The sequence below is a fragment of the Poecilia reticulata genome, linkage group LG6, assembly GCF_000633615.1.
Source record: "Poecilia reticulata strain Guanapo linkage group LG6, Guppy_female_1.0+MT, whole genome shotgun sequence".
Classification (NCBI taxonomy): domain Eukaryota; kingdom Metazoa; phylum Chordata; class Actinopteri; order Cyprinodontiformes; family Poeciliidae; genus Poecilia; species Poecilia reticulata.
The window spans coordinates 25,910,014-25,936,502 of record NC_024336.1 but is presented as its reverse complement, the minus strand read 5'-3'; the positions used below and the strand labels follow the sequence as shown (position 1 = coordinate 25,936,502).

Below are 26,489 nucleotides of genomic sequence, written 5' to 3'. Positions count from 1 at the left end.
TAAAAAATAATTACATTAAAAGAGCGAGAATTTAATTTGAGCATAGCATTATTGTTGATGTTGTTGTTGTTATTATTATTATTATTATTATTATTATTATTATTAGTAGTAGTAGTAGTAGTAGTAGTAGTAGTAGTAGTAGTAGTAGTAGTAGTAGTAGTAGTAGTAGTAGTAGTAGTATTGCTTACAGAGATATTTTTCAAGGAACCATTTTTTTCTGTACATTCCTCACTTTTATGAAATTCATTTCAGAGTGTGGTCTCTGATGTCTTGAAAAGTCAACGTGCTTCATTTCTGACCAGCAGCTCTGAAATGTATTAAGTGCGAAGACTATCCAGTGCCATATGAACATTTTTTTTTAAAATATATTCTTTTACAAACAGTGAGCCAATGCCATGCTCAATGTAATGTAGCAAAATTCCGTTTTCCTGGCTACAGTTAACATTACGGTAAATATATGAAATGTGCAGTCGCCCTCTAGTGTCTAAGACAGGAACTTGAGTGAGTGACTTAAGCGATCAAAGGTAGTGGACTGTGTTGTAACGCGGCTGCGGCAGGTAAGTAAGCAAACTGTTTCCCACTTCAGTTAGCTTATCATGCAACATGTGTCTCTTAAATTAACTCTGACCCTCTTTTTACTTCACTAGTTCACTGTAAATTGTTGTCTCTGTGGGGGGCTCCTGCTTTAATTAATTTTTAATGGTCTATTTTGGTGGGTTTTGTTTCTTCTGCTTGAAATGCTGCCCTAAGTTTAAAGTTTCGCCTTCACTTTAGGGGATTACACGTGTCCTAAATGCGTTTAACAAAAATTATATGTCCAATTTCAAACGCAGATATGCACTTTCTAACCGTTTTGTTTGCTAAACCTGTTGTTTTATCTCAAGTGCTCTGGTATTTTTGGGAACATATGTTTGAAGTTGAACCACTTAAGCGGATCAACTTCTGCCACCTCTTTAAAATTAATGTAAAAAGAATAGAGTCTAGTGCAGTTTATTAACTTTGGTGTGGCTTCTGGCTTGTTTAGAGTTCGACTGACACACTAAATCTCTAAAACACAATGTTTGCACAAGACTCTTATCTGGTGTACTATATCCTTTAGTTTTGAAAACTTCCCAGACCACCAGCTAGATAATTTACAACTATATCAGCGTTTTGTTTTATGTCTTAACAGATAGCGAAGCAGAAAGATACAGTAGAAAGGTCAAGGCATGTTATACTAAGCCTGATTTTAGTTCAGCATGTTCATCACCCCAACATATGCAAGACCAAAATTGCTTTTGTTGGATTATAATGAAAAATTTGACTTATGTGAATTCACTCTTACTGTAAAAGTTAAAAAATGATAGCTCCTTGTATTCAATAGAAAATTCCAAATGTTGATGTAGCCACTAATGCTGTTTCCCCGTAGCTCTTTGGAGTTCAATCTGCTTGTAATTGTGGTAGCTCTGACAATGCAAACAACTGCAAATGTTAAATTTGCATCTCTTTCCCTCGTTCTAGTTGCTCTCCCCTCCAAGAACACATAATTATTCTCATGTGACACCATCCTGTTTTTAAATCACATACACATCCTGCTCTCCTTTTAGGGAGAACAACTTGCTGTGCTCTGCAGATCTCTATATGATCTTGACACACCTCGTATTGATAATTTGACAATAAATATGAAGGAATAATTCCTCCAGCTATAGTGGCGTGATACAAGATATCTGAAACGGTTATGAAATGTGATGTAGCTCAGACTGACAGCCTCCGTGTCATGTGCTCAGTCACAGTTTACTCTGCACCGTGTTTAACAAGGGAGTAGTCTCGTGGACACTTTCTTGCTAATTTAAAACGGCATTTTCTACAATCATGCAAGCAAGACATTGGTTCCAGTTTATCAGGAGAGTTAAAGTCCTGTTTTGTAGACTAGAGATAGACAGAACATAATGACTGAATCATTTCTTGCTCTTTTTTTTGTCACCCTATAGGAATGTCTATGTGGCTGAATGATGGTGAAGTGCTGGTGGGCCAAGGCAGGGGTGAGGCGGTCCCACTAAGGCCCAGACTGAGGAGCCTACCGTCTGGCAGCCCCAGGCTTGGCAGCCCCAGGCTTGGCAGCCCCAGGCTGAGTCAAAGACGTAGCCCGCTGGCCTCACCACATGCCAGAGAGCCGATGCCGCTGAGCCCACAGGCAGAGACCATGGGCAAAGCCAAAGAGCTCTTTGTCCTGTGTGACAAAGAGGGGAAAGGGTTCATTACAAAACGAGACATGCAGGTACGATGGCTGGTTTGGTAGAGCAGCAACTTTAATGGCATTCATTTTTAAAGAGTTGATTTTTATGTTTTTGGTTCTGTGGTCAGAGGTTAGAAGGCGAGTTGCCGCTCTCCCCAGAACAACTGGAGACTGTATTTGAAAGTTTGGACCGAGAGAACAATGGATTTCTCACTCCTGTTGAGTTCAAAACAGGACTTGGTGAGTGAGGCTGTGAAACAAAGCAAAGCTGTTTGTGAGACACATTGCCTTGAAAAATATCCATACCCCTTGTATTTTTTTTTCTTCACATTTTTGTCATAATAAATCACATTTGGTACTTGATGTCAAAGACTAACACAAAGTAGTAGATAATTATGAAGTGGAAGGAAAATATGTAAGTTTATTTCTATTTTCTTTTACAAATAAACATCTGGAAAGTGTCTGCATTTGTATTCAGCCCTTCTGGGTCAGTATTTGTACTGACCCAGTATTTGTTCAGCTCAGTCAGACATACCTTTTTAGGTAATGCTACAGACTCTTAAATTAAATTTAGATTTGGACTACCTGCTATTTTCGGGTGTTTTACAATATCAACTAGTCATACTTCCCAGCATCCCCACAGCATGATGCTGCATCCTCCATGTTTCACAACTGCTGGAGATGTTTCACTCTGGGTGATATGCAGTGTTAGTTTTCTGCTAAATATTTCATTTTGCAAAAAGGGCCAGAAAGTTAAATTTTGGTCTCATCAAACCAGACCGCCTTGTTTCATATGTTTGGAAGAAGATGCTAGAACTAAGTAACATATTTCTTCTTTCCACTTTTCCAAAAAGACCAGGTTTGTGGATATCTGCAGGCTCTTCCAGAATTAGAAAGAGCCTTCTGATTGGTTCTCTAATGTTCTCTTTGGCTAGCCTGCCACTTTAGGTTTAAGTTCATTTGCTGGTGGGTTTATAATGCTGCCCTACTCTTTTGATTGTTCTAATGTTGATTCAACTTCTTCACAATTCTTTCCCTGACCTGTGTGCTTTATTTCCTGGTCTTCATGATCCTTTTTGTTCACTAACAAACCTCTTAGGACTTGACAGAAAATCTGGACCTTTTTTTTGATGTTGTTGACACACAGGTGAACTCTGCCCTGGATTTTAACAGCATCAGTGAACTGCTACAAATTTATTTCACATTTTTAAGATTTTTCTTTGTTAAACATTCATCATTTTCCTTCCACTTGAAATTCATGGAATGCTTTGTGTTGCTCTCCTATGATTTACCTTGAAGTCAAGGCTGAACATATTATTGGCTCCTTGGCTCAGGTGAACTGATGGGTGTGGATGAAACGGCTGAGCTGAGCCCAGATGGATCAGAGGCACAGAGGGACGATGTGGACTGGTCCCAGGACCCCACCGCAGCCAGATTTGTCAACATACTAATGGAGCTGGGTGCTGACAAGATGTTCAAAGAGTACGATGAATTACTTACAGAAAGTTAGTGGGGGGAAAAAAAGGTAGCACATTGTCTCTGAGAAGGGAGGGTGTGGTGTTTAGCTGGATGGCAGGGCCTCTATGCTTTAAGCACCACATGTCATAGAATGCTAATGAGTATGAAAATGATGTGAATCATGATCTGTGCTTTTTATCTGTGGTCCTAAATTTTCAAACTGTCAGGAACACATAGAGAGATTTTCAATATATTTTTTGTAAAAATCAACAAAGGTACTAAAATAGTTTATTTCTGTTGGGCTTTTTTTTGCCTCCCGTCTGTAGATTACACAACTCTTTTACAATCTGTTTAAAAAAATCTTGTGTGTTTGCTAACATTAGGTTTCAGGTGAACCACAGAGATATGCATTTATTAGGTTTCATATACTGAATTTAAGCATATGGTTCTGTGCTTTTAACAGCATGCAGGAGCTTTTCACCCTGTGGTGTGAGCTCCAGAGAGACAGCCCAGAGCTGCTCAGTGCCCTGGAGTCTCTGTTGGTCCACGCCGTGTCCAACCTGCAGGACGCCATCAGAGAGAGAGACACTCTGGAACAAGCTCTTATCAGGTCGCTCCTTCCCCCTGCTGCTTAAATGCTCTGCGGTTTATTTGAAAACCATTTGAAAAGAGCTGATCTTTTAAACCTGTTCTGCTCCAGAAGGGAGAGCGAACATGACAAGATGGTCCGATCCATATATGAAGAAATGGAAAACCAGATCAGGGAGGAAAAAGAGAAATGGGCCGCTCAGGTACAGCTATACAATGCTCTCAAGTTCTGGCATTCTTGGCAAAGATGTGTTCAAAAGTCTGGTTGTTATGGAGATTTAGTAATCCCCCTGCACCTCCACTGGAGCTTATTTGCTGCACTTCTCACATAGTGAATTTAGGAGATCTCCTCCATCAACCTTTATTTAGCCAAGATGAAAAAAACATCTTTTTTTTTTTCTTACAAGAATGTTCTGGCAAGTAACAGCATAGTTACAAGCAGTAAGTTACAGATCGACACACTTTTACTCAATAACAATATAATTGTTGAAAATTAAAAACCTAGGTCCTAAATCACCTTCAAGTCAATGACACACCGCCTGCATTTATGCAAGATTTTTTAAATGTTCCTGAAAGAATAAAATGAGACAAATTCCTTCAACTGAAGTTTGTTCCAAAACTGATTCTATGCTTCAAAATCAAAAGCCTTTTTGCCTTCAGTACCATCCTTTACAATGAAAACCTGAGCTTTTTCTCTTCATATTTATATCCTAGGGAAATGGGAATATTTGAAAATTCACTTTTTTAATACTTGCTTCATAAATATACTTAAGTTTTTCTCCAGTTTTGTGTACCTTATGCTTAAAGCTAGATTTATTTGAAATCTTTCTATGCATCTACTTCTAGACGTAGAAATAAATTGAGTAATTCAACCAATGTACCATTCAGCAAAAAAAAAAAAAAGCACAATTATTTTAATTTATATTTTTGCTCCATTTTTAAAATGAAGGACAGCTTAAAGAAGAAGCAGAGAGGCCAACAGCTGGAGGAGGAGCTGAAGATACGGGAGCAGGAGTTGGAGAACACAATGAGCAAGCAGAAAGAGGTGGAGGCATCCCAGCGGTGGTAAACGCATCTCTCTGTAAGCTGGCTGTGTTCACGGGGCTCTGCCTTCGCTTTCAGCTCGAGACCAGAATCCGAACACTGAATTGTGAGCAAACCAACATCAGGGAGCAGAACCGGCAGCTGCGGAGCCTCAACAGCCAGTTGCAGGAGCAGGTGGAGAGCAGCAGAGAGAGGCTGCAGTCTGCACTGCGACAGCTCAGCCTGCTGCAGGCCAACGCCGCTCAGGAACAGGTGGCCCGACAGAGGTCAGCACCAAAACACGTCAAGTCTGATGGAAGTGATTTAGGTTCATTGGCTCAGTCATGTGACTAAAGTTTTCATGATGATCAGTCAACGAAGAGATAACTTTATCAGTTAATATCTGTCAGGGTTGGTTATTCATTAGCACTGTTTTCTTGTGTATCTCTGTAGGAATGTAATGAGGGTATCAAGAAACATCAAAAAGGAAAAGGAAAGTCTGATGAGGCAACTTGAGATATTAAGGTAAGCTTAACCAATCTGTTATCCCAACACAATCCAAAGACATAAGCTATGTCATGAAGAAGAGAGTTTTAACAGACATGGTTTCCATTAGCTGTTATTATTATTTTATGCTGTGATGCATTTAAAACTAAACAAATCTGGTTGAATGGAAATGTTTATACTTGCTGTCTTGCAAGGTCCTGTTTGGAAAAGAGATTGTAGATCTCAATGTGTGTTTTTGTTGTTGTCATTGTTTTTTATCTGGTTGGATAAAGATTGTCATATATCCGTGTGTTGATAAAAAGTGTTGATGTTGTCTCTCTTTATCATGTTTCATTTTGACTTGTGACTATGTAAAAGTCAAATGATATTCTCTGTTTGATATAAACATTATTAATGTTTCTGTTCTCTAAAGTTAGTTATATTAAATGACAGCAATGTGAGATTCTACCAGCTAAATAACAATTAACCGCATTAACTGTTTTTGGTGTCAGGCTGGATTTAAATGAGCACTTATGAAAACATTAATAATTTTACAGCCAATCCAAGACAGCAAAGAACAAAATCAGGTTTTGAGGCTAATAGAAACATGAATCCCCAAAGAACTGTTCTTTTGCTTGGTGGTTTGTTGGAGGAGGCTTTAAACTGATAGAATGGATTATGACTTCACTGTAGGGAATCTATTTCCCTCAGTAATCATTTTGATGTTTTCTCTCCACATTAGCCGTGTGTTTAAAAATTTCTGTTTTTTTTTTCTTTAGGGATATGAACAGGAGGCTGCGAGATGAGAAAGATGCCCAGCAATCACTTAAGCTGGTTAGTCACCGACACACTGTCCTGTCTTCGCAGCCATTCCCTTATCTCTTCAGTGAAGACCCTTGTCCTCCTTGGACCCGGCAGGTTTTTCCAACCTGAGCCAAGTCTTGGAAAAAGCACTGTGCTTTCCTCCTTCCCCTGGACAATGATTAGTCAAACAGGCAGCTCCTGCTAATTACTTAATAATCTAAGATTTCCGTGGAAGTGGTCAGTGAAGCGAAGGATTGTGCTTAGTTGCAATTTACTGTCCCAGGTCAACGGGAAAAGAAAGTGTTTTTGTTACCCTTACTGAACCCAACAAGTAAACTAAACTGGCTTAATGTTTGTTACACCATGTCAGTAAATTTGTCTTCAAGTGAATTCCATACATGTTTAATTTTCACTCACAGAGATGTCTTGAGCACAAGCTACATCTTGTATTTTTTCTTAAATTATAATTTATGAAAGAAAAAGTGTATTATTGAAAAAAAAAACATTGTGTTAAATTATTTTGCTGCAGAATAAAGTATAAAGTATTTTTGACTCCATTTCTGTCTTTTTAAATGTGAAAAGCATCCAGAGAAAATACTCATGTTGTCCACGTAATCTTCTAGAATCCAAACGTCACCAAGTCTCTGCAGAAGAGAGGGTCAATATTAGGCAACTACTTACAACAAGACAAGACAGTAGGAAGGTTTGTATGATTGACAGTCTACATTTCTCTTCTTTTTTTTTCTTTTTTTTACAGTAACGAGACAGATGAGATTCAGTTATTTTTCTTTTGTGTTGATTCTGAAGACGGCTGAGCTCTTCTGAAGAGTTGGAATTGACCCATACAAAAGAGATCACAGATTCATCCAAGACCTGTCTACCATCATGTAAAGTCCTAGATGAAAATGTTGAACAGATTCAAACTCAGGTGGGGAGAATCTTAAATATTCCCTCTTAAAAATATGAGACTAGACCAAGAAAAGTGTCAAGTTTGGTACCTTTTACTTTGCTTTTAGAGCAGACTTGTCGGTCTACAACGAGTGTTTAAGGTGGTGTTTCTGGGTAACTCGGGGGTGGGTAAGACCTCCTTCATCCGGCACTACTGCACTGGAAACTACTGCAGTAAAATGAGTTCTACTGTGGGTAAGCAATCCTCTATTGCACACTAACATTCATATGTGAGAGGGATGGGTATCACAGGGCAGTATAGATTTTACTAAGATTGTTAGTGCCACACTAAATTACTATAAAATACATTTTCCTGGAGCATTTTTTTAATACTGATAATTTTCAAATCTCTGGAGAATTACACTATCTGGTTATTACTACTGGTTATCATGGTCCTTTCATGTTCTATCAATGAAAATTACATTTAAAATTTGTTAAACTCTGAGACTAGCTGTGCCATGATGCAATCTGGAACCGAATTCTGGTCTTTTCCAGATGTATTTCATAAGACTGTGGAAACAAGCGTATATTTCCAGACTGTAGCTATCATGCCATTGTCCAAAAGTCCTTACTCCCTTCTTGCTTGCAAAAACATCTATTCTTGAGATATGACAATATAAATGTCAAAGTAACAATGTATATTTTCCCTTAACATCCAATCTATACAGTTGGTTTTAGGACATTCTGCAGCAGTACAACTATTATAAGAATACCAGAGATTGTACTGAGTATTACTTCAGTACAAAGGTTTAAAATGGACATAAAAACAAATGTAAAAGATGGATACATTTACCAAATGACAGCTGAACTTAATAACCCCCTGCCAACTCAATCTGAGTCAACCTTAAGTTTCATGCTTCATCTTGGACAGCGGAGATTATATAATATTTTTTTCCTGCATGGTCCAGTTGAGACTTGAGAGCTTTGGGTACAACTGTGTTTATGTTCAACCATATAACCAGATACAAACTTAATTCCCTTGGCACCTTATTATTCTGCATAAATCTAGAGTTTGGTGACTAAATACAAAAGTGTTGATCTTACTTGAATAATATTAAAAACTTGTTTTTAAGCGACACTGCTTGACTAATGCCTCATACTTTAATACACTTTTGAGCAGTGTGTCCTCGAAAGGACAAACACACTGCTGTGTAAACAGTCACATGGAACGGTACTCTGTCATGTCTACCTGACAAAAATACACACCTAGTATTTACTCTTCGTCACATGCCTGCTGCCTGACATCAGAGACAGAGGAGGGATTAGGATAAAAGTGCTTCACTCTGAATTGTTTAACATGTTGTCACACTACAGTCCAAAACTTTAAAGTACGTTATTGGAATTTAACGAGTGAGAATGTGGAGGAAAATTAACATGTTTAACTTCATTTGTGTGGAAACTTACAGCTTGTGTGAGTGAAGACAGATTGGCACAAAGTTGTGCATAATTGTGTGGAAGGAAAAGTTTTCATATTTTTCTAAATAAAAATCTTACTTTTTGAATTCAGCCCTCCCGAGTCAGTACTTTTTAGAATCATCTTTCAATATAATTACAGCTGGAAACTTTGGGGCAGCTCTCTGCCAGCTCTGCTTCATAGACTCAAATCTCTGCTTTATGTTCCTCTGGTAACACCCAGTCAGATTGGACAGAGAACATCTGAGAACATCTATTTTTAATTATAGCTACAGACTTCATGAGGATTTAGGTCTGGACTTTGACTGGGACATCCCAACACAACGTTGTACTTTGATCTAAACCATTCCAATGAACTATAAGGTTGCCTGTTTGTTCAGAGCTGTAGTCCAGCTGGAGGCAGAAATCCACCGCAGTCTTTTGCATCTTCTAACATTACATCTTTCAGGATAGTGTTGCATTTGGCTTCTCCCGTCTTTTAATGAACTCAGCTCTCCTGTCCCTACTGCAGCATGTTGTGATGACGTTTTGTTGTTTCTAGGTGTAGATTTCCAGATGAAGACTTTAATTCTGAACTCCATCACTATCACATTGCAGCTGTGGGACACTGCGGGCCAGGAGAGGTCAGATGTGTGCTTTTAATTTGCAGAATCTTTGACCAATCAGTTATCAGTGGCTCGAGGGACCTGTCTGGCTATAATTTAAATGTTTGCATGTTTCCAGGTATCGCAGCATCACTGAACAATATTACCGAAAGGCAGACGGCATCCTTGCCATGTATGACGTAACTCACAGCGCCTCCTTCAGTGCGGTGAGAGGATGGATGGATTCCGTCAGGGTGAGAGGGCGGACCTGTTCTGACAAATGCAAATCTGTCATTTGAATACACGCAAAGGTTATTGAGGAAAATGATCATTTAGGATCTCAGTGGCATAATGATGATCATTTTGTTTACCTCAAAAACTCGTGTGGGGAAACCTCTTGTTTCTCTCACGCTTGAGCAAACCGAATCAAGTCAGTGTGGTGTGTTTTCCCTCCAGGATAAGATGTGTGATGGGACTGTGCTGATGCTGCTTGGAAACAAGCTGGACTTAGCAGACAATAACAACAGAGAAATCACGAGACCGGAGGGGGAGAGGCTGGCAGAGGTGAGCTGCATTTGAATATTCAAAGAGCTTTCTGCACTGATTCACGTAAAGTTGCGGCCTAGATTAAATAAACTATATTAAAATATCAAATTAATACAAGATTTGTCTTTTTTTGTTGTTGTTGTTGTTGTTGGCTTGCACAGGATTACCAGGCTTTGTTTCATGAGTGTAGTGCCAAGACTGGGTATAACATGGACGAGCTGATGGTTCACCTGGCTGAGTATGAAACTGCAAAACGTTTCTCTTCCACTTACAGGAAACTTCAACTTATTGTTTTTAATAACATTAACTTCAAAGTTATCCACTATTTTTCAATGATCTAAAAACAAAAATATCGGTAACATACTGAAATTTGTCACTTTATTGTGGTTATATTGCAATAAAATGTGAAAAAGTTCTAGTGGTGTATATATTTTAGAGAGAGATTGTTAAAGGGGACGATTAACGATTTTCCACATTTTGTTTTTCTTAGTTTTGGATTTCTACTGCTTCTTAAAACAGCCCAAACTCTTAGCAGAACCACCCAGCTGTTTTTTAGCAATACCTTATATGAGCTGTTTCAAAATTCTTTGGAAGATAATGCCACTAATCAGCAGGCACTGTCCCTCACCTATCAGGCCCAGAGAAGCCCAGTCCGTCACCTAGCAACCTGTCACCTAGCAACCCAAGCTAAGCTACAGCACGATTGGTCAACTGGTTTATTTGGATTGAAAGCAACAAGAGGCCCTAAAACAGCTCATTCTGGAAGCAGCTCAAAATAGGCAGAATTGAGAAGACTAAAATCTCATTATCTAATATTGATGTTGTGCAAAAATATAAAAAAGAAAATGCACCACAGCTTCAGGCTTTATCTTTAAATATGTATGAATAAATTCATATTTGAACAAAACCAGGACAAGTTCCTGAATCTTGTGTAAAGCCATTCCATTACATTGTACATTGTTGGTGTGAATGTTACTGTTGAATAGGCTGTAGTTCCTCTCGCACAAGCTGACTATTAGAGGTGCAAAACAAAAACTGTCTGCATAAATCATGTGGTTTATTTTATTTCCGTGTCAATTGTTTAAAAATAAATAATTTTCTTATTTTAGGATGCTGGTGACCAAGGATGATCGGCAGTGTGAAGACGCTTTTTTACTGACAGAGGACACAGCTCAGAGAAGTTGCTGCGCTCTCAATAAAAAGAAGATTTGATGCTTCTGGAAAGCTTTGTTACAAAATAAAATAAAATAAAAATTGCAGTTCAGTCTCACACCAACATGGACTGCCCAAAGTCACTTCATTACACAAGAAATTGTGGCTCTTTTCTCTTTGTTGACCAACTTCTATTATATTGTCATACTTTGTATTATCAAATCTTTGTTATAAAATATATATTTTTCTGATTTTTTTTGTGTGTCCTTTTTTTGTGTGTTTTATTGTAAAGCCTGTGTGGATATGTAGCCAGATGGGGGCAGACAAGCCCTCTGTGTGGACCGTGGAGGCGGTGAGGTGTGTGTGAGGCCAAAAGAGGAGGACAGACGCTCATGTAGGAGGCTGCGAGCGTCAATTGAAAACTTACACTGTTGCAGTTCTGCTTCAGCAACGGAGTCGCAGTCACAGCAGGGTGAGTGGGATCTGCTCAGTTACCCTGAGAGTCATCATCCCTCTGGGACACATCGTCTGAATTCAGGTAGGGCTGTTGTCCTTTCAATAAAAAAGAAAAAAGAGCAACTTTTTCCAATACAGAGTAGGTTAAAAATAACTCACTACAAGCATCGAGGTTGTCTAATATTTAAGCTAAGGTGAGATAAGTTCACTACTAACTGAAATATATACATTTTCTGATATCTACTTTGCCCTTTCTTCTGTTTTGATCTACTTTAGGATAAATTTATATGCAAAACCTAAAGTTTTATATTTTTCAACACTTATGATAGTTCAGTTTCAAAAACATAAACTTTTTTAGCGTAAAGTCAAATGTTGAACATACCAAGTGTAGAGTAAAGGGGTCAGCTTGCGTTACTGAGATGGGGAGCATACGACTGTGCGCTGGCTGACATGTGACACAAGTCGTTAAGTATGTTTTCCCCACAACATATTTGATTTCATCTCTGAGCTCTTTCCATGCCCCCCTTGAATAAATTTGGTGCCAGCTTTTTTGTCAGTCTACGGTTTAGTCAAAGGACAGAAACTGTCTGCATGTCGTCAGATAAGTTCATTAGACCTGCAGCTGAGATTTAACTGATCTCAGCACATCACTTCTTCACATTGAAGGTGGAAGTTAAGCCCACTGAAAGAGGAAATTACTGAATGCATTTAGGTCACAGCTAACTAGTTTTAATCAGACACAGAGTTTGTGGTGATTAGGCTTTACTTACCCTGAAGCAATGAAAGTTTCCCTGATAATTTTATCTCCAGTAAAAGAGCAGAATTTGAGGTGTGACCTGAATTCAGAGTCTCTGAGCTGTCTGGTTCTCTAGTATCTGGAAAATATTATGTTGCTTATCATGCTTGCAGACATTTAACATATCTTATTTTATAGGATGGAAACTCATCGCAAGAAGAAAAACACATGTGGGACAATTTGCCTGAAGTATCTACTTTTTCTCTTCAACGTTTGTTTCTGGGTAAGTTTATGAATAAGTAGGTTTATGAATAAGAAGCCCCCTCTAGCTGGATTTATTTAGGTTTGATGAACGTACTAATGTTCTTGCGTCAGATTCATTGTCATTTCAGCAATGTACACAGTGGACAACAAAGCAAAATGACGATCTTCAGGACCAGGGTGCCAGGATAAACATAGCCTAAAACATACGTCTAAACATCACCTTAGCTTAGCATTAGTTTAGTTTAAGATGAAAAAATATGGACGCAATGATGCTGAATAACATTAAAACAACAACAAATCACAGCTGACAATCATTGGTCAGGGAGCTAAACAGCGAAATTGTGAAAGTGATCAAGTACTGATCTGAATTATGGAGCTTGATTATAAATAAATAAATACATATTCTGGATCAGTTATTGTTTGATCAGTCTGTAAGTTCTGGGACATGTGTGAGAATCAGTTATTGTTTAGAAGGCTGGTGGCCAGGGGAAGAAACTGTCTGCCATCTTGGTAGTGGAGACTCAATTGCTCCAAAACCAGAACAGACAAGGAAAGTGTCTGTGAGGGGATGAAGAGTTCATCCATAATGTGGGCTGCCTTACAGATGCAGGATGTGCTGAAGACGACATGGACACACTGCTGTTGTTTTGAGGGGGATTTCTCTTCATTTTCATTTTCTTTCCAGTTAAGGGCATCAATTGCTGTTTCCACATCACCACAAATCTATGGTGTCAGATTCAATACCTTACAACGTTACCGAAAAGTTAATATTTTTCAGAAACTCAATTCCGAAAGTAAATCAGATTATCTAGATTAATTACACATAAATGAATGTTTGTTAAGCCTTAATTTTTAACTGTGATGATTTTTCACTCACAGCTAATAAAAACACAACATATAGTTAAGAATATTAACCCGTATTCCGGCCAATAATGAACATTATATTGGTGAAATGTGAGTTTAAAGATAAGTATGTGTAATTCCTGCTTAAGGGTTATTTTCAAAATGTACTTTTAATCTGACAAATGAGTCTCATTGAACACATATTCTAATTGAATTTAATTAAACACATTAATTTAAATGCATCTTGTAAAAAAACAAATTCAGCTAAAATCTTTAGGGGTTTACAGTGAATAAATGAGATGTTGTGCGGTTTGCATAAGTGAAGTAGCATCTTCTTAAAGTTAAGAGATGCATGATTCTTGACATGTGGCATGTTGTGTCTCAGCTGGCTGGAGGGGCCGTGTTGGCGGTGGGAGTGTGGACTCTGGTGGATAAGAGCGACTACGTCAGTTTGTTGAACTCCAGCTTCTACTCAGCCTCTGCTTTCATCCTGATAGTCGCTGGAGTCATTGTGACTTTGACTGGAATAATCGGATGCTGCGCCACTCTGAATGAGAAGAGGAGCCTATTGATTGTGGTGAGATCCCACAGAAACACTGACAAAATACAACACCTTAAATCGGTTAGCTTTTTGTTAAGCATATGAAGTCAGATAGTCGTGCACGAGCTCTTTATTACAACAGAACATGACTCTGAGAAGTGTGTGTTGGAAAATAATCCTTGGTGACCTTCTGTCTGGTCTGCATCCATTCAGGGTAGCCTGATATGTGAGGCATGTCTGTCAGATATGACAGATAAAGTCACGCAGAGTGTGTCTTTAAGAGTTTAGATTTAGAGCTCAGCTCATGCCAGAGGAATGAGGAGCATCACGAGCGGCTGCTCGGGCCACAGAATGAGAGAGAGAGAGAGAGATAGTCGCAGTGAGCGGGTTACAATTCAAAGGCAAACCTGAACAAACTCTGTCACGTTATGTCTATTTTTATTTCCCCTTGGACCTCTGGCTTTTTAAAGCGACGCCTTCCCTTCACCTAGTTGATTCATTAAATTCTATTTAGCCCCTAAATCTATCGAACTAATATAAAAGTAAAGATGTCTGAGTTTGAATTGTTTTTCATGTAACCTGTTTTCATGTCCGTTCTGTAGTATTTGGTGTTGCTGCTGTGTGTCTTTCTGCTGGAAATCACAGCTGGAGTCCTGGCTTATGTTTACCAACAGCAGGTAAATTTAGCTTCGCACATAGTAACTGGTTTTAATTCAATATAATCTAATTTTCAACTGACAGTGCTGTGAAAAACTATTTGCCCTTATAAAGATTCATTCTTTTTTGAGAGACAGCAGGCGCAAATCGTGGCACCTAAGCAGCTGTCACCGGAAGTGCCGTGGCAGCCCTTGGCAGGTGCCAGCATAGATATAATATAAGGATTATATTATATTATGTCTAGGTGTAGACATAATATAAGGATTATATTATATTATGTCTATGGGTGCCAGAATGAGGTTGCGGCACCCATGGCCACTATAGCTACCGGTGCCACGATTTGAGCTCGGCCCTGCTGTCTTTTTTCTCAGTCCTAAATCTATCAGATCAAAAACAGAAACAGACAAAGATAACATGAGTGACTCTGGGAAGGTTCAGTACTGTTCCATGTTTTCTCCATTTTTGGATAGTTATTCTCCCTGGAGTCCCAGCGCCTTAGAAAACATCTGTTCCTAAGTTATTTTAAATATTTTATATGTTATCCTACTTCATTTTGTCAGACAGGTTCCGAAACGTGCTAATTGGTCTTTAACCAGCTTGTCAATCACCTTAGTTAGGATGCTGAGTTAAAAATGGGTCGATAGTTGTTTAGTGAAGTGAGATAGTGAAATTGTGTTTAATTGCAATTTATGATTTTAAAAAAGTTATTTTGGGGACCCAGGGGGTTACTGTGTCTGAGGTAAAAATTGAAAGTATTTCATGCTGGGCAAAAAAAAGCTAAGCTTTTTTACGTCAATGTCCATATACCGGAATAAGCAAATTGGTTGTTTTGAAAATGTTAACAAATGTATATTTTGTTTTGCATGTATTTAGAATTATATCATCATGCAAAATTAGCTCTTCATTGTTAAAACCTAACTCTGTAGCTATCCTCTCTGCATGCTTTTCTCTGCATGTTCTTCTTGTGGTTTTTCTTCACTTTCTATTCTTCTCACACCTCTGTTTCTTTTCCCCACTTCGTCACTGCAGTGTTTCCCTTTCTGCTACCAGGTAATCTCTTGAGATGTGTTTTCTGTTTTGCATCCGTTTCTCGCAAGAGTTCATATACAATTCTAGTAAAAAGTTGAAATACACTCCTAATGGTTTTGGGTGTCATTGTTTTTGGGTTTAATGATACATTTGAAGTGTTTCTTTTTTCACAGTGAAATAAAATATTAACAAAAAACTTCAATTAACTTTAAAGCAACAGCTGAGTGTCTAGGTGTCAAATTGAATGACACAAAGGCAGGGAGGGGGAAAAAGAGGAGCGTTTGATTTTTTTTTTTTTTTCTTCCTACGCTCAAGTATTTCTCATCTCTCACAGCTGGATGATGAGCTCAGACAGAACCTAAAGTTAAACATGCAGCAGAAATACCTGCAACCAGGCCAGGAGAGCGTCACACTGTCTGTTGACAAGCTACAACAAGAGGTGAGGAACATTTGTTCCTACGAAGGCTGCAAAAACTAGCTCAAATAAAATAAATATGAGAGGAGCAGAAATAACTATCCTCATCCTTAAAAGATCGAATGCAGTTTTAGTAAACAAAAAAAAAAAAATCTTTCTTTGTTCCTCCCACTCAGTTTAAATGTTGTGGAAGTCACAACTTCTCCGACTGGAGCGACAGCGAGTGGATCCGGAGAGAAGGAACTCAACAGCTCGTTCCTGACAGCTGCTGTAAAACTCCCAGTAACCTCTGCGGTCGCAGAGATCATCCATCCAACATCTACAGGGAGGAGGTGCAGCGCCTCGCAAAACAGTCATAGCGCTTCGCCATTACCCCAAGTTTCTTTATTATTACAAACTTTAAAGTGTTTTATTGGGATGTTATGTGATATTTAACGTTTGGTGTATTGCGTTCTAACCTAGCTGTGATTTAGAGTGTGTTTTACCGAGATCTTCATGATGCCGTTTGATCTCTAACTTACATCTGAGGCCTTCCAAGAACAATTGTATTCATACCGGGATTAAATTACACACAGTTAAGTAACTAAGTGACTTCTGCAAGTCCATTCAGGGTTATCAGAGTAAAAAAATGTGAATAATACAAATGCAAGCAAAGGTTGTCATATTATTAGACAATAAGAATTTTGAAAATTCTGTATCATTTCCTTTCTAGTTACAGACGTCTCCATCACATGAATTCACTTTGAACTGCATTGAAGTTTGAGGTTGTAGCAATAGAAAAAGTTTCAGGGAGCTAGATTCCTTCCTTAACTAATTGTTTCCGAATGTTTTAGATTTTTATTTCATTCTGTTATATTCCCACCCAGGGAGGATGCGTTGAGAAACTGGAGGATTACATAAGAAGCCAGCTGTACATTCTCGGAGGAGTGGGTGTTGGGATTGCATTTCTACAGGTAAAATGAGGAAAATACAAATGACTATTCGCAACCTGCGAAATGTGAAAGAGGAACTAACAAGTTTCATACTTCTGTTTCCTTCCAGCTTATAGGGATGATGTTCACCTGCTGCCTTTGTCGAAACCTGAAGGAAGATCTGTATTGACGTTGGACCCTTTTAATATCACATTCTTGACTGTGTAACTTTTATTTGACTGATGCAAAACCCAACTTTTCCCACAATGTTGCTGTAGAGTTGGAAGCTGAAATGATGAAAACTGTTTTAAATTACAACAAACACCACAGATGTACTAATGCTGCTGGACAGCACCAATCTCTATTTCACAAGAGGAAATTCTAGTTATCTTATTTTATGATAAAGTATGAGGTGTAAATATACTTATATGCAAAATAAAACACAAAAGATAAACGCTGCTGATAATCAAGATAAATTGCTAGTGTAGCACAAGCAATTTAGTAAGGGCGATGGAAGTCCATCTCCTCCACTGTGCAAAGACAAAAGTATTTTATAATTGTGACTTTGCCAGCTCATATAAGTTGTATCTCATAATTATGCCTTAGCTGACCGATGATGTCATACTACCTCATCACTATGCTTTAGTATCTCATAACACTACTATCTAATAAATGTACAGTGTCATTATATTAAGAGAGAACGCCACAGTTAAATTATTGTCGTAACTCTAATGCATTCTTTAAACTTGTTTAGTTGCAATGTGAATAAAAATTGAATGATCCCCAACGTCATTTTTAAGGCTTTTATTCTGAAATTATTTTTGGGGATGTTGTTGTCAGCTGACCTTACTTCCTCGTTAGATCGTTTTTTTGTTGTTTTTGTTGCACTTCTATTATCTTCTTTGGGAAAAATAATAATAAAATGTCTGCGAAACCAACCTGCTTAATAGTGGCCAGCGCTTCCCCTCAAGGTGAGTCCACTGCGGCTTTCACTGCATAGTGTCGGAGCAGAGCCGTCATTTACGGAGCCTATTAGCTGTAATTCAACAATGTTATCCATGGTTAATTTAAACTGTAGCCGAATGTGCTGTTGTAGAGCATTGTTGTCTTTTTTTTAAAGTGTTAAATTGGTGTGTTTTATTCGTTCAGGGGTCTCCGCCAAATCCTTTCTGCAGTGCTTCAGTCTTTGCAGCACAGCTTTCAATCTGCAGACCGCCACACCAGGGGTAAGAGCTTGAATATGAATGAATGCCTAAAAAGCAAGTGCTGAGTACAAGTACGTCACAAAAAAAAAATCTGTAAAAGCGCAATATTTCTTTGCCAGCTATCTCAGAAGGTGAAGCTATATAATCATCTCATAGTGATATCCCAAACCTGCTTTTGTAATTTTGATGATTATGGCTTACAGATGACAAAAACCCAAAATTCAGTGTCTCAGAAAAGTGGAATACTCTGGAAAAAAAGGTAATTAATGGAAACAAATGGACATTGCTGAAGAAGCTGGCTGTTCACAGAGTTCTGTATCCAAGCATATTAAAAGAAAATTGGCTGGAAGGAAGAAGTATGGTAGGAAAAGACGCAACAATGAGAACCTCAGTCTTGAGAGATTTGTAAAGCTAAATCTATTCCAGACACACAGATGAATATTAGACATGGGCAGCATCAGATAAAGGAAACAGAACCATGGCATTATGGTCCAGAACTCTGTATTCAGATAAAAGTCAATTCTGCATTTCATTTAGAAATCAAAGTTGGACATGTTTTGCATAGAAATGGACATACTTTTTGGAAGCCTGACATTTGTGCTTAAAACATCCATCTATGATCGCTCTAATGTGATATTTATACTTTTCTGAGACACTGAGTTTTGGGTTTTCTTTACCTGCGAGTCACTATTTTGCTTTCTGAGACAACTGGCAAGAAGCATTGCACTTTTATGCAATGTTCTATTTTGAGATATCCTATGTGTGTTATCGTGGTGACATCCTGCAACCCACTAAGGCGGTAAAAGGATCTCATCAATTCAAAATAGCACTATTCATCCGGTGAACAAAATAGGTTTCTCGCATTTTCTTGTTTCTTGAGAAGTTCTGATCAGATCAAACCTTTCTGGTCTATTCACATTCGCGATTTTCTTTCGAACACTATAGCACATACTTTGTTCATTTTGGTTTAATTCAAGCAGTGATGCCCCAGTCGATCAGCCAGTTAAGCTCAAAAATAAGATGGTATGCTTTATGTATATCTGGGGAAAATATTTTCTTTCTGTCATGTTGTGTTTCATCCAAATCTACCTCTCTATCTAATCTAATCTCTCTCTATATATAAAAAAATTAAAAATCCACAGCAAATGATTTTCTCTTGTGAGCTTTAGCCCTTAGAAAGAAAAGAACTGGGACCAGTTGGTGAGAATGAGGAATCAGAAGGTCAATTAAGTTTGTCAGTTCATTCCTTCCTTAAAAGCTTTTTGATACTGGAAATTGATTTGAATCTAGCAGGAAATTATGAGATTGCAAGATAATACCTTCACGCAATGCATAGAGTGGTATGTCTGCCATTTTGTTCATATTTTTAGTAAACCAAAACATTGTGTCAAAGAACAAGCACTTTGTTGATGTATTTATATAACAATTTTTTTTTTTATGCATAAATTAGATTTTTTTAGTATTTGACTTGCTGATCAGAAATGGTAAAGGTGAAATTTTCAGGTCTCGAATAAGATGTTTACCGAAGCCAAAGTCTTTTCCACTAACAGAGTTTTCGTCGTGCTATTTAACTTATAGCTGCCAGTTTGATGTCAGCACTTTGTAATCTGTTCTATTTTACTACGATTGCGTGTTTTGTGGAAATACAGGGAAAGCCAATAGACTTTGTAGGAGTTGATGAAAGCACAGCGAGATGGGTGCAGGACTTTAATGTGAAGTCCTACGCAACACCAGCCAAACTCGAATCCATAGATGGTGAGAAGAGTTGATTCCACAACCCATCTGCCGTTTTAATGTCTGCTGCTGATATTGGTTGGACTCTGCTCGGTTATGATCCGCCGATCTTTCCCAAGGTGCCAGATACCAGGCGCTGCTTATCCCCGACTGCCCTGGAGCGCCGAACGACCTGGCACACAGCGGCTCCATGCACCGAATTCTCACACAGTTCATCTCCCAGCAGAGTGAGTTCCAGACTTGTGTTAATGTCTTTGTTAACAGCCTCAGTGCTCGCTGTATTTTTGTTTTCTCCGCCTTGTGCAGAGCCCGTGTGTGCTGTTGGACAGGGCGTGTCAGCGCTGTGCTGCGCCACCGACGGGCAGAAGTGGATCTTCAGTGGTTACAGCGTAACAGGGGTTAGTCTTCTCTTATGGGGTGAGGTGGGATGTTTACTCAGAAATATCGCATGTGTACCAGCTACCTAATAATCGATGTTTTCCTCAAAGCCGTCTGTGTTTGAACTGGTGCGTCAGCCCGACTTTGCCAACCTTCCCCTTATTGTGGAGGATTTTGTAAAAGACAGCGGAGGATCTTATACAGGTGAGCAGCTGCTCAGCGCAGACACTGAACAAATACAATCACTGTTCCTCAAACCGCTTTAACGCTCATCTCCGTTTCCCAGCGAGTCAAGAAGACGCCGTGCATGTAGTTGTGGACAGACACGTCATAACTGGACAGAATCAGCAGTCGACGTCACTGGCAGTGAATAATCTCATCCTCCTTTGCAATGCCAAATAAAAGGTCTCTCTGTCTGGATCTGTTAGTAACAAGCATTTGTCTGGAACAAATCTTTGAAGACGATGGGTTCAGCTGCAAATACGTGCACAACTACTTGTTAATCTTCTCAGTAAAAAGTCACAGATGCAACAACAAAGAATTGACACCCTTCAATTTTTTTCACACATTTCTGAACTTTTTCCAAATTAGGATTAAGTTTTTTGTCTGAACTCGGTAACCAACAGGACATAACAGCCTTTTATTTTTGACAAAATGCATTAATCCAGCATGCCTTACCTTGATATTGTGTTTAAGTACCTTTGGCTTTAATCACAACCTCAAGTCTAGGAATTCTCTTCATCCTCTACAGTAAAAACCTGCAGAGAGGAGATCTGTCCAGACTGACAGTTTTGGTATCTCCAGAGATGTTCAGTTGAACTGAAGTCCAGGTTCTGGCTGGGCCCGCACCCACTACTTTCTTATTTTGTCACTACAGTCCAGGGTTCTGCAACCTTTACAGTTCAGATAGTTATTTTTGCTCTCGATCTAGCTAAGCAAAACTGGTTTAGAGTCACAAATATTACGTGACCTTTTGAGAAAACGAACGCATAGTTTGACAAATATCTACAAGATAAAGTTTGTTCACTTTTGAAAAACCATTTTATTCTTATTTTTAGCTTTAAAGTAAATAAAATCATAGAACCTCAGCACAAAGATCATGGCTCTATTTTATCGGACGTTGACATCTGCTCCGTTTCCAGTTTTGGAACACGTCACATCTAAACCTGCATAAACATCGATACTTTTAGAGCCATTCAGTAGTGGAATGTTATTTTTTCCATGAAAAAAAAAGAACTTGCATTTATATTGTATATTTAAATTTATATTTAAAATCTTAAGTTGGTTCTTGGATGGAAATGGATGGAGTTGGTTCTTTATTTTTTAGCCAAAGTTATTCTGGAAGGTCAAAGAATCCAGAACTTTCTAGAACAGGTTGTTTTTAAAAACAAAAATCTATTCTGCTGCCATGTTTACATTTTTGTCACAGAATCTCAGCCCTATAGCATGATGCTGCCACCACTGTGCATCACAAGAGATTACTGCATCATTCCATATATTTCCTTCAGGAAAAGCTGTACTCTGAGCAGCAGCCACTTGCATCAAAGGATGATGGTGGAAGCTCAGGTCAAAACAGTTATATTTAAGAAATGTCTTTCCTAATCTGTAAAATCTCAATTGTTTTCGATAACGAGGGGCTTCAGTCTGGTTATTTTATCATAAAGGCCTGTTTGGTGAATTGTGTTGGCGATATTTGATATCTGGCCTGTACACTCCCTCATCCTCATTATTCAGGTTGTGGTTCCTCACACATTTCATTCTTGAAAAGCAGAGGTACTTTCTGGACATTTAATGTTTGAAAACATGTTTTTTTTTTTACTGTGTAACAGCATATTATTTTGCTTACATTTCTTAAAGAAAACAATATTCAGATCTCTTTCACAATAAGTCAGTAACAAAATGTGTGAAGTCAATGGGGGTGAAAACATTCCTGGGAAACTGTAGTTGTTACAGCCCTGAACATCAATTTCTGCACTGTACAAGTTACAAAATCATAAATTAACACAAATGAAACAAATCTGAAGTACCAATGTTTTCTTTAAGTGCTTTTTCCAAAACAAGCTGTCCACGTTTTCATGACCCTCAAACCAGCTGATTATTTTCCAGACCGATTCTTTTGCCGCATTTTTTCCTTCTCTAGTTCAAAGAGGCAAACAAAAAAAATTATAAAATTCTTTTTACAGACACCAAAAACACTGTTTCCCTTATGAAAAAGTCCAACGTTTATAGGAGATCATAGAAATAATCCAGTCCTTGTCCCATTTCCCATAAAGATAATCCTGTTCCCAGCTCGGAAGCCAAAGAAATCCTCATGTGGATTGACTGCAAAAAAGGTAAAAAAAAAATAATTGTTTTAATATTTTACATTTCTTTACTGTTATAATTTGCACTATAATAATTATAATAAAAAAAGTTTACCTTCAGTGAAGGATAGTACACCACATGCTTTGCAGCATTGCTTCTGGGAAGAAGGGAAGAACATTTATTTAGAAATGCTTCACAGAGTCAAACTTCAAGTGTTTTTTTTTTTTTTATTTATTCAGTACCTTTTGTAACTGAAGTGATGCTCAGCAGAGTATTCATCCCAGGTCATCTTTGGTCTTTGTTCTCGCAAAATCTCAATGTACCTATAGAGAACAGCCAGGAAATGGAAACTTTTAAAGCTCCTGAATGTTTTTCCTTACGCTACGTTAGATTTCTCTAAGCAGTTGGAATTTTGGTCTCAGAACGGATTTACACCTGAGAACGATCTGGTAGCAAACCATGCAATTTAACCAGGGTACTTTTACTACCAGCAATACAAGTCAGGTAAAAATGTTCAGCAGATATAAAAAAAGTTCACTACTGTTAAAATGTTAAGGTTTTGTATTTTTTTTTTTTTTATCTGATCTTTTTCTTCCTTTAATGAGACATTTATCTTGCATTATTCAACTGACTGAACTGAGAAATTTGTTAGGGTGAGAAAAATAAGCTAGGGTGAGCTTGTTGCATAAATGGCTCCACCCTGAAGCTAACATTTTGTTAAAGCACCACTTGATTCAGTTCTAGCAGTCAGTCCAGCAATGAATTAAATATTTGAACTAATCCTAGAATAACTTGATCAACATTCCTTTACTCTGCAGAGAGGTCACGAAGGATCGAAATAATTCGGTCCAGGAGCCAAATTTGATCTGAAATGTAATTAATTATATTTGGTCAAACAGGTAATTCCACATCCCAGGTTACTGGGATGTGGAATTACCTGTTAGCTAACTGATAAGCTAACCTTAGTTAATCAGTTAGGGTTATAGTCCCCCTCCTCTGATGACATTCAATGGCAATCTCTTGTATTTAGTAACAGAGATGAAAAATAAGTGATAGGATTTTATGAACAAGTCATTTCTCTGGTTTTGCAGCAATAACTAAATCCTGAAGGACAACTCGATAAAAACTGAAACAAGCTCATTTAACCAGCAAAGAACCAACGGTTCCATCTCACCTCCCACCCAGCACTGGCTCTGTCCCATGGCTTGAAAAATCAAGGCCATACAAATTCAGTCCAAGCAGGATCTTTTGTCTCCACTGAGTGTTCGGTGCAAGCTGCAGAACACAGTCTCTGATCCACGGCAGCGGCGAGCTCGGACCCGGTCTGTTAGAACAATTGAAAAGGAAAGGGTCGATTTCTTAATTTTCTCTTCCTGCTTTCAGAAAAATCCTCTCATCTATGAACTCACCTGGGTCCACTAGAGTAGTCGTAGGCCATGAGGCTGAATCCATCAACAACAGGGGCCAACTCATCGAACTCCTCCCTGCCAAACATCCCTGGGCTCCCCGAACTGATAATTACAGCAAAAATTTATTTTTTTTTTCCTTAAATTGGAACAGTTTAAGGTTTTGTTTTACACAAAAGTAGTTGTTGAATATATAATAATTATATTCACCTCGTCACAGCTGGCGGGATAACTAGTATGCAGTCCAACTTTTTAGCATTTAAAGTCTCGCACACATGTTTCACCAAATGAACAAGCTCCCTGTTAATAAGAGAGATTAAAAACTGTTTAATAAAATTAAAAACATTAAAGAGTTTTCCTCCAATATCCCTTTTCAAAAGAGTAACTCGCTTTCTCTTGTTCCCGCCCAGCTGGCTCCAAAGCTCCAGGGTAAATCCATCGAAACCCTCCGTCTGAAAGGCCACAAAGTTCCCATCAAACTCATGTTGAGCGAACGACAAAACCGCAAAAAGCTAAAAGATAAACCCAATACATTTATTACCTTAGCAACATCTAAGAGTTCGCTTGACAGCTCCTCGATTTCATCCTCACTCCCAAACACGCTCATGTAATCCTGGTAGGACCAGCCGTCAAACAACACTCTGGGCACTGGATATAAACAGGTTGAGAAAACCATGAAACAACCTCCTGATCTCAAACCACATCCACTAACAGGCGGCATCTGCTCACCCATCCTGACTTTTTTGTTTGACTTGCGTACAGCTTTGACCCAGCCTAGAGAGACAAAAGCATGTTATTTTACTGTATGAGAATGAGCAGATATTTAAAATTTGGCTGCCAGTGAAGTGAATCATCTACCAGCGTCGTGATCATGGAGTCCTGTGACGTCAAACGTCCCGGGAGCTCGTCGGCGGAGCTGCAGCCAAACCGGAGAGACCGACGACAGCTTGGAGCCAAACTGCTTGGCGACATCATAGCCATGGGAGTTCCACTGCAGGACGCCAACAAATATGAAACGAGAGAGGACTGGTCAGATGAAAATGAACAAATACGTGTCCACTGGTTTGTCATAGAATATGTGAAGAGAACTCAAGAGAAGTGTAGCCTTAAGAAAACCACAGATCTGTATCTCTAATTGAAAAAAATGGCCTCATTTTGCTACGGAACATAAATGTTGGACTCAAACAATAGAAGGTCTTGAGGTGTGATGAGTCCAGATTCACCTCTTCGCAGAGCAAGGGGAAAATTAGGACAAAAAAAAAAAAAAAACGGCACATGAAGTTAAGTGAAACATTGTTCATACCTGAATCGTTTCCTGATTGTTCAGCAAAGCTTCTACTACAAGATGTTCCTTTCCACCATAGATTCAGTTTGATTTATTATCAGTAAACACAAGACTCATGGTAATTATCTCGACACCAGGTTGGTGTCAAAATAACTGATATTTAATTGCATTTCATCAAATAAGTCCTCATAAAACTCAAACCTAAGGCAAACTTCTTCACCCAAGTGAAGTTTCAAAACATGCCAAACCTTTTTGTAATGCTTCAACTCAATTAAGTTAAAGCATTACTTTAACGCTATGGAAAAGAATGATTTACAAAAGACTGATAAGTACTATAATTCTCATTAAGAATTTAAGAGTTGCTAATAATAACCATTTGTCTAGGTTACAAGTGTAGGCAGCAATCCGATTCCTTTTTGGCTGCGGTAACAACCAATTAACGTCTGAATAACAACAATTAAGATGCACATTTTTTTTTAGATAGAGACTTACAGGCGTGATATATCCCAGCAATGGTCCTTCAAATGTCTTCTTGATATGAGCACAGTGTCTCTTTTCTTCCTTCACTATGTCCTTCCACTGCACATCTGTCACAACAAGGCCTCTGTCCAACACAGACGATTCAGCTGGAGAACTCTGAAAGGCGAAATAAAGGAAGAAAACGGTTTGAGTTTTTGAGCAAAAGCATCGAGTGTTTACACTAAGCAGTCCTTAGTTCACAGGTGGGGAGAAGCTGCTACTTGCCTGCGCTTCAACTTTCTGCGACTTCTTTGAATCCGTTTTTGACAGAGTGGCACCGACCAGCCAGCAGAAAGCGCTGGCATGTAGCAGAAACATCAACATAGACTTCATTTTTTGAAATGTCAGTTAATAATTATCTGGCTCAAGTATGTCAGTGCAAGTGCTTTCTTCCTTCCTTCCTATCTGCCACAGATGAAGCAGATTAAAAACCATGTCCTGATGTGTGACGTGAGACAGCGACCGCAAAGGGTACGGTTAACATTTACCGCTGTGAAAAGGAAAAAACAATAAACGCGTTTATATGATTTAAAACAGACTGTCACTGATTGAAAACTTAGCTCAACGTGTTGTTGAAGCGTCACCACAG

At 38.5% G+C, this 26,489-nt stretch overlaps 4 protein-coding genes and 1 long non-coding RNA gene across 8 annotated transcripts; 3 read left to right on the top strand and 2 right to left on the bottom strand.

Annotated features, from left to right (window-relative positions):
• Nucleotides 1-245: 245 nt before the first annotated feature.
• On the top strand, nucleotides 246-11,533 carry cracr2b (calcium release activated channel regulator 2B). Its single transcript, XM_008412147.2, has 18 exons — nucleotides 246-557; nucleotides 1,971-2,257; nucleotides 2,344-2,455; nucleotides 3,550-3,697; nucleotides 4,137-4,283; nucleotides 4,374-4,464; nucleotides 5,211-5,306; nucleotides 5,384-5,571; nucleotides 5,738-5,809; nucleotides 6,550-6,604; nucleotides 7,198-7,277; nucleotides 7,382-7,502; nucleotides 7,591-7,717; nucleotides 9,477-9,558; nucleotides 9,659-9,773; nucleotides 9,976-10,083; nucleotides 10,227-10,303; nucleotides 11,175-11,533. Exons 2-18 carry the CDS (start codon nucleotides 1,973-1,975, stop codon nucleotides 11,275-11,277), a joined length of 2,007 nt encoding a protein of 668 aa, XP_008410369.1. The 5' UTR covers nucleotides 246-557; nucleotides 1,971-1,972; the 3' UTR covers nucleotides 11,278-11,533.
• On the bottom strand, nucleotides 7,096-9,983 carry LOC103466518 (uncharacterized). The gene is made up of 3 exons (XR_533954.1): nucleotides 9,891-9,983; nucleotides 9,687-9,787; nucleotides 7,096-7,218 (listed from the first exon to the last, which is right to left on the bottom strand). It is a non-coding gene; the product is annotated as an uncharacterized LOC103466518 (long non-coding RNA).
• A 117-nt stretch (nucleotides 11,534-11,650) lies between the features above and the next one.
• cd151 (CD151 molecule) lies at nucleotides 11,651-17,856 on the top strand. 3 transcript variants are annotated; one of them, XM_008412150.2, is made up of 9 exons: nucleotides 11,651-11,755; nucleotides 12,608-12,692; nucleotides 13,902-14,093; nucleotides 14,660-14,734; nucleotides 15,744-15,764; nucleotides 16,078-16,182; nucleotides 16,335-16,490; nucleotides 17,025-17,111; nucleotides 17,200-17,856. In XM_008412150.2, exons 2-9 carry the CDS (start codon nucleotides 12,609-12,611, stop codon nucleotides 17,257-17,259), a joined length of 780 nt encoding a protein of 259 aa, XP_008410372.1. In that variant the 5' UTR covers nucleotides 11,651-11,755; nucleotide 12,608; the 3' UTR covers nucleotides 17,260-17,856. The 3 variants fall into 3 exon arrangements, with proteins under 3 accessions (XP_008410372.1, XP_008410371.1, XP_008410370.1); XM_008412148.2 differs by lacking the exon at nucleotides 11,651-11,755 and adding an exon at nucleotides 12,312-12,502; XM_008412149.2 differs by lacking the exons at nucleotides 11,651-11,755; nucleotides 15,744-15,764 and adding an exon at nucleotides 12,305-12,502.
• A 97-nt stretch (nucleotides 17,857-17,953) lies between these two features.
• gatd1 (glutamine amidotransferase class 1 domain containing 1) lies at nucleotides 17,954-20,806 on the top strand. Its single transcript, XM_008412151.1, has 7 exons — nucleotides 17,954-18,040; nucleotides 18,219-18,295; nucleotides 19,924-20,029; nucleotides 20,128-20,235; nucleotides 20,315-20,406; nucleotides 20,497-20,590; nucleotides 20,673-20,806. The coding sequence occupies exons 1-7, from the start codon at nucleotides 17,992-17,994 to the stop codon at nucleotides 20,786-20,788; spliced, it is 642 nt and encodes a 213-aa protein (XP_008410373.1). The 5' UTR covers nucleotides 17,954-17,991; the 3' UTR covers nucleotides 20,789-20,806.
• A 1,354-nt stretch (nucleotides 20,807-22,160) lies between these two features.
• On the bottom strand, nucleotides 22,161-26,486 carry chid1 (chitinase domain containing 1). 2 transcript variants are annotated; one of them, XM_008412153.2, is made up of 12 exons: nucleotides 26,126-26,486; nucleotides 25,874-26,017; nucleotides 24,955-25,087; nucleotides 24,826-24,870; nucleotides 24,638-24,744; nucleotides 24,487-24,548; nucleotides 24,307-24,396; nucleotides 24,100-24,201; nucleotides 23,865-24,014; nucleotides 22,933-23,013; nucleotides 22,805-22,844; nucleotides 22,161-22,708 (listed from the first exon to the last, which is right to left on the bottom strand). In XM_008412153.2, exons 1-12 carry the CDS (start codon nucleotides 26,231-26,233, stop codon nucleotides 22,610-22,612), a joined length of 1,161 nt encoding a protein of 386 aa, XP_008410375.1. In that variant the 5' UTR covers nucleotides 26,234-26,486; the 3' UTR covers nucleotides 22,161-22,609. The 2 variants fall into 2 exon arrangements, with proteins under 2 accessions (XP_008410375.1, XP_008410374.1); XM_008412152.2 differs by having other exon boundaries at nucleotides 22,805-22,847; nucleotides 26,126-26,485.
• Between the last annotated feature and the right edge of the window lie 3 nt (nucleotides 26,487-26,489).

What these genes read in the sequence shown, in the direction of transcription:
- cracr2b (XM_008412147.2), top strand. Translation starts at nt 1,973, where the DNA reads ATGTCTATGTGGCTGAATGATGGTGAAGTGCTGGTGGGCCAAGGCAGG. An exon ending in TGAGTTCAAAACAGGACTTG is followed by an intron (nt 2,456 to 3,549) that starts GTGAGTGAGGCT and finishes TCCTTGGCTCAG; the next exon opens with GTGAACTGATGGGTGTGGAT. An exon ending in GACACTGCGGGCCAGGAGAG is followed by an intron (nt 9,559 to 9,658) that starts GTCAGATGTGTG and finishes GCATGTTTCCAG; the next exon opens with GTATCGCAGCATCACTGAAC.
- cd151 (XM_008412148.2), top strand. Translation starts at nt 12,453, where the DNA reads ATGAAAGTTTCCCTGATAATTTTATCTCCAGTAAAAGAGCAGAATTTG. An exon ending in GTAAAAGAGCAGAATTTGAG is followed by an intron (nt 12,503 to 12,607) that starts GTGTGACCTGAA and finishes CTTATTTTATAG; the next exon opens with GATGGAAACTCATCGCAAGA. An exon ending in CCAACATCTACAGGGAGGAG is followed by an intron (nt 16,491 to 17,024) that starts GTGCAGCGCCTC and finishes ATTCCCACCCAG; the next exon opens with GGAGGATGCGTTGAGAAACT.
- gatd1 (XM_008412151.1), top strand. Translation starts at nt 17,992, where the DNA reads ATGTCTGCGAAACCAACCTGCTTAATAGTGGCCAGCGCTTCCCCTCAA. An exon ending in CAAACTCGAATCCATAGATG is followed by an intron (nt 20,030 to 20,127) that starts GTGAGAAGAGTT and finishes ATCTTTCCCAAG; the next exon opens with GTGCCAGATACCAGGCGCTG. An exon ending in CAGCGGAGGATCTTATACAG is followed by an intron (nt 20,591 to 20,672) that starts GTGAGCAGCTGC and finishes TCCGTTTCCCAG; the next exon opens with CGAGTCAAGAAGACGCCGTG.
- chid1 (XM_008412152.2), bottom strand. Translation starts at nt 26,233, where the DNA reads ATGAAGTCTATGTTGATGTTTCTGCTACATGCCAGCGCTTTCTGCTGG. An exon ending in CGCAGAAAGTTGAAGCGCAG is followed by an intron (nt 26,018 to 26,125) that starts GCAAGTAGCAGC and finishes TTCGCCTTTCAG; the next exon opens with AGTTCTCCAGCTGAATCGTC. An exon ending in ACTCCATGATCACGACGCTG is followed by an intron (nt 24,871 to 24,954) that starts GTAGATGATTCA and finishes TTGTCTCTCTAG; the next exon opens with GCTGGGTCAAAGCTGTACGC.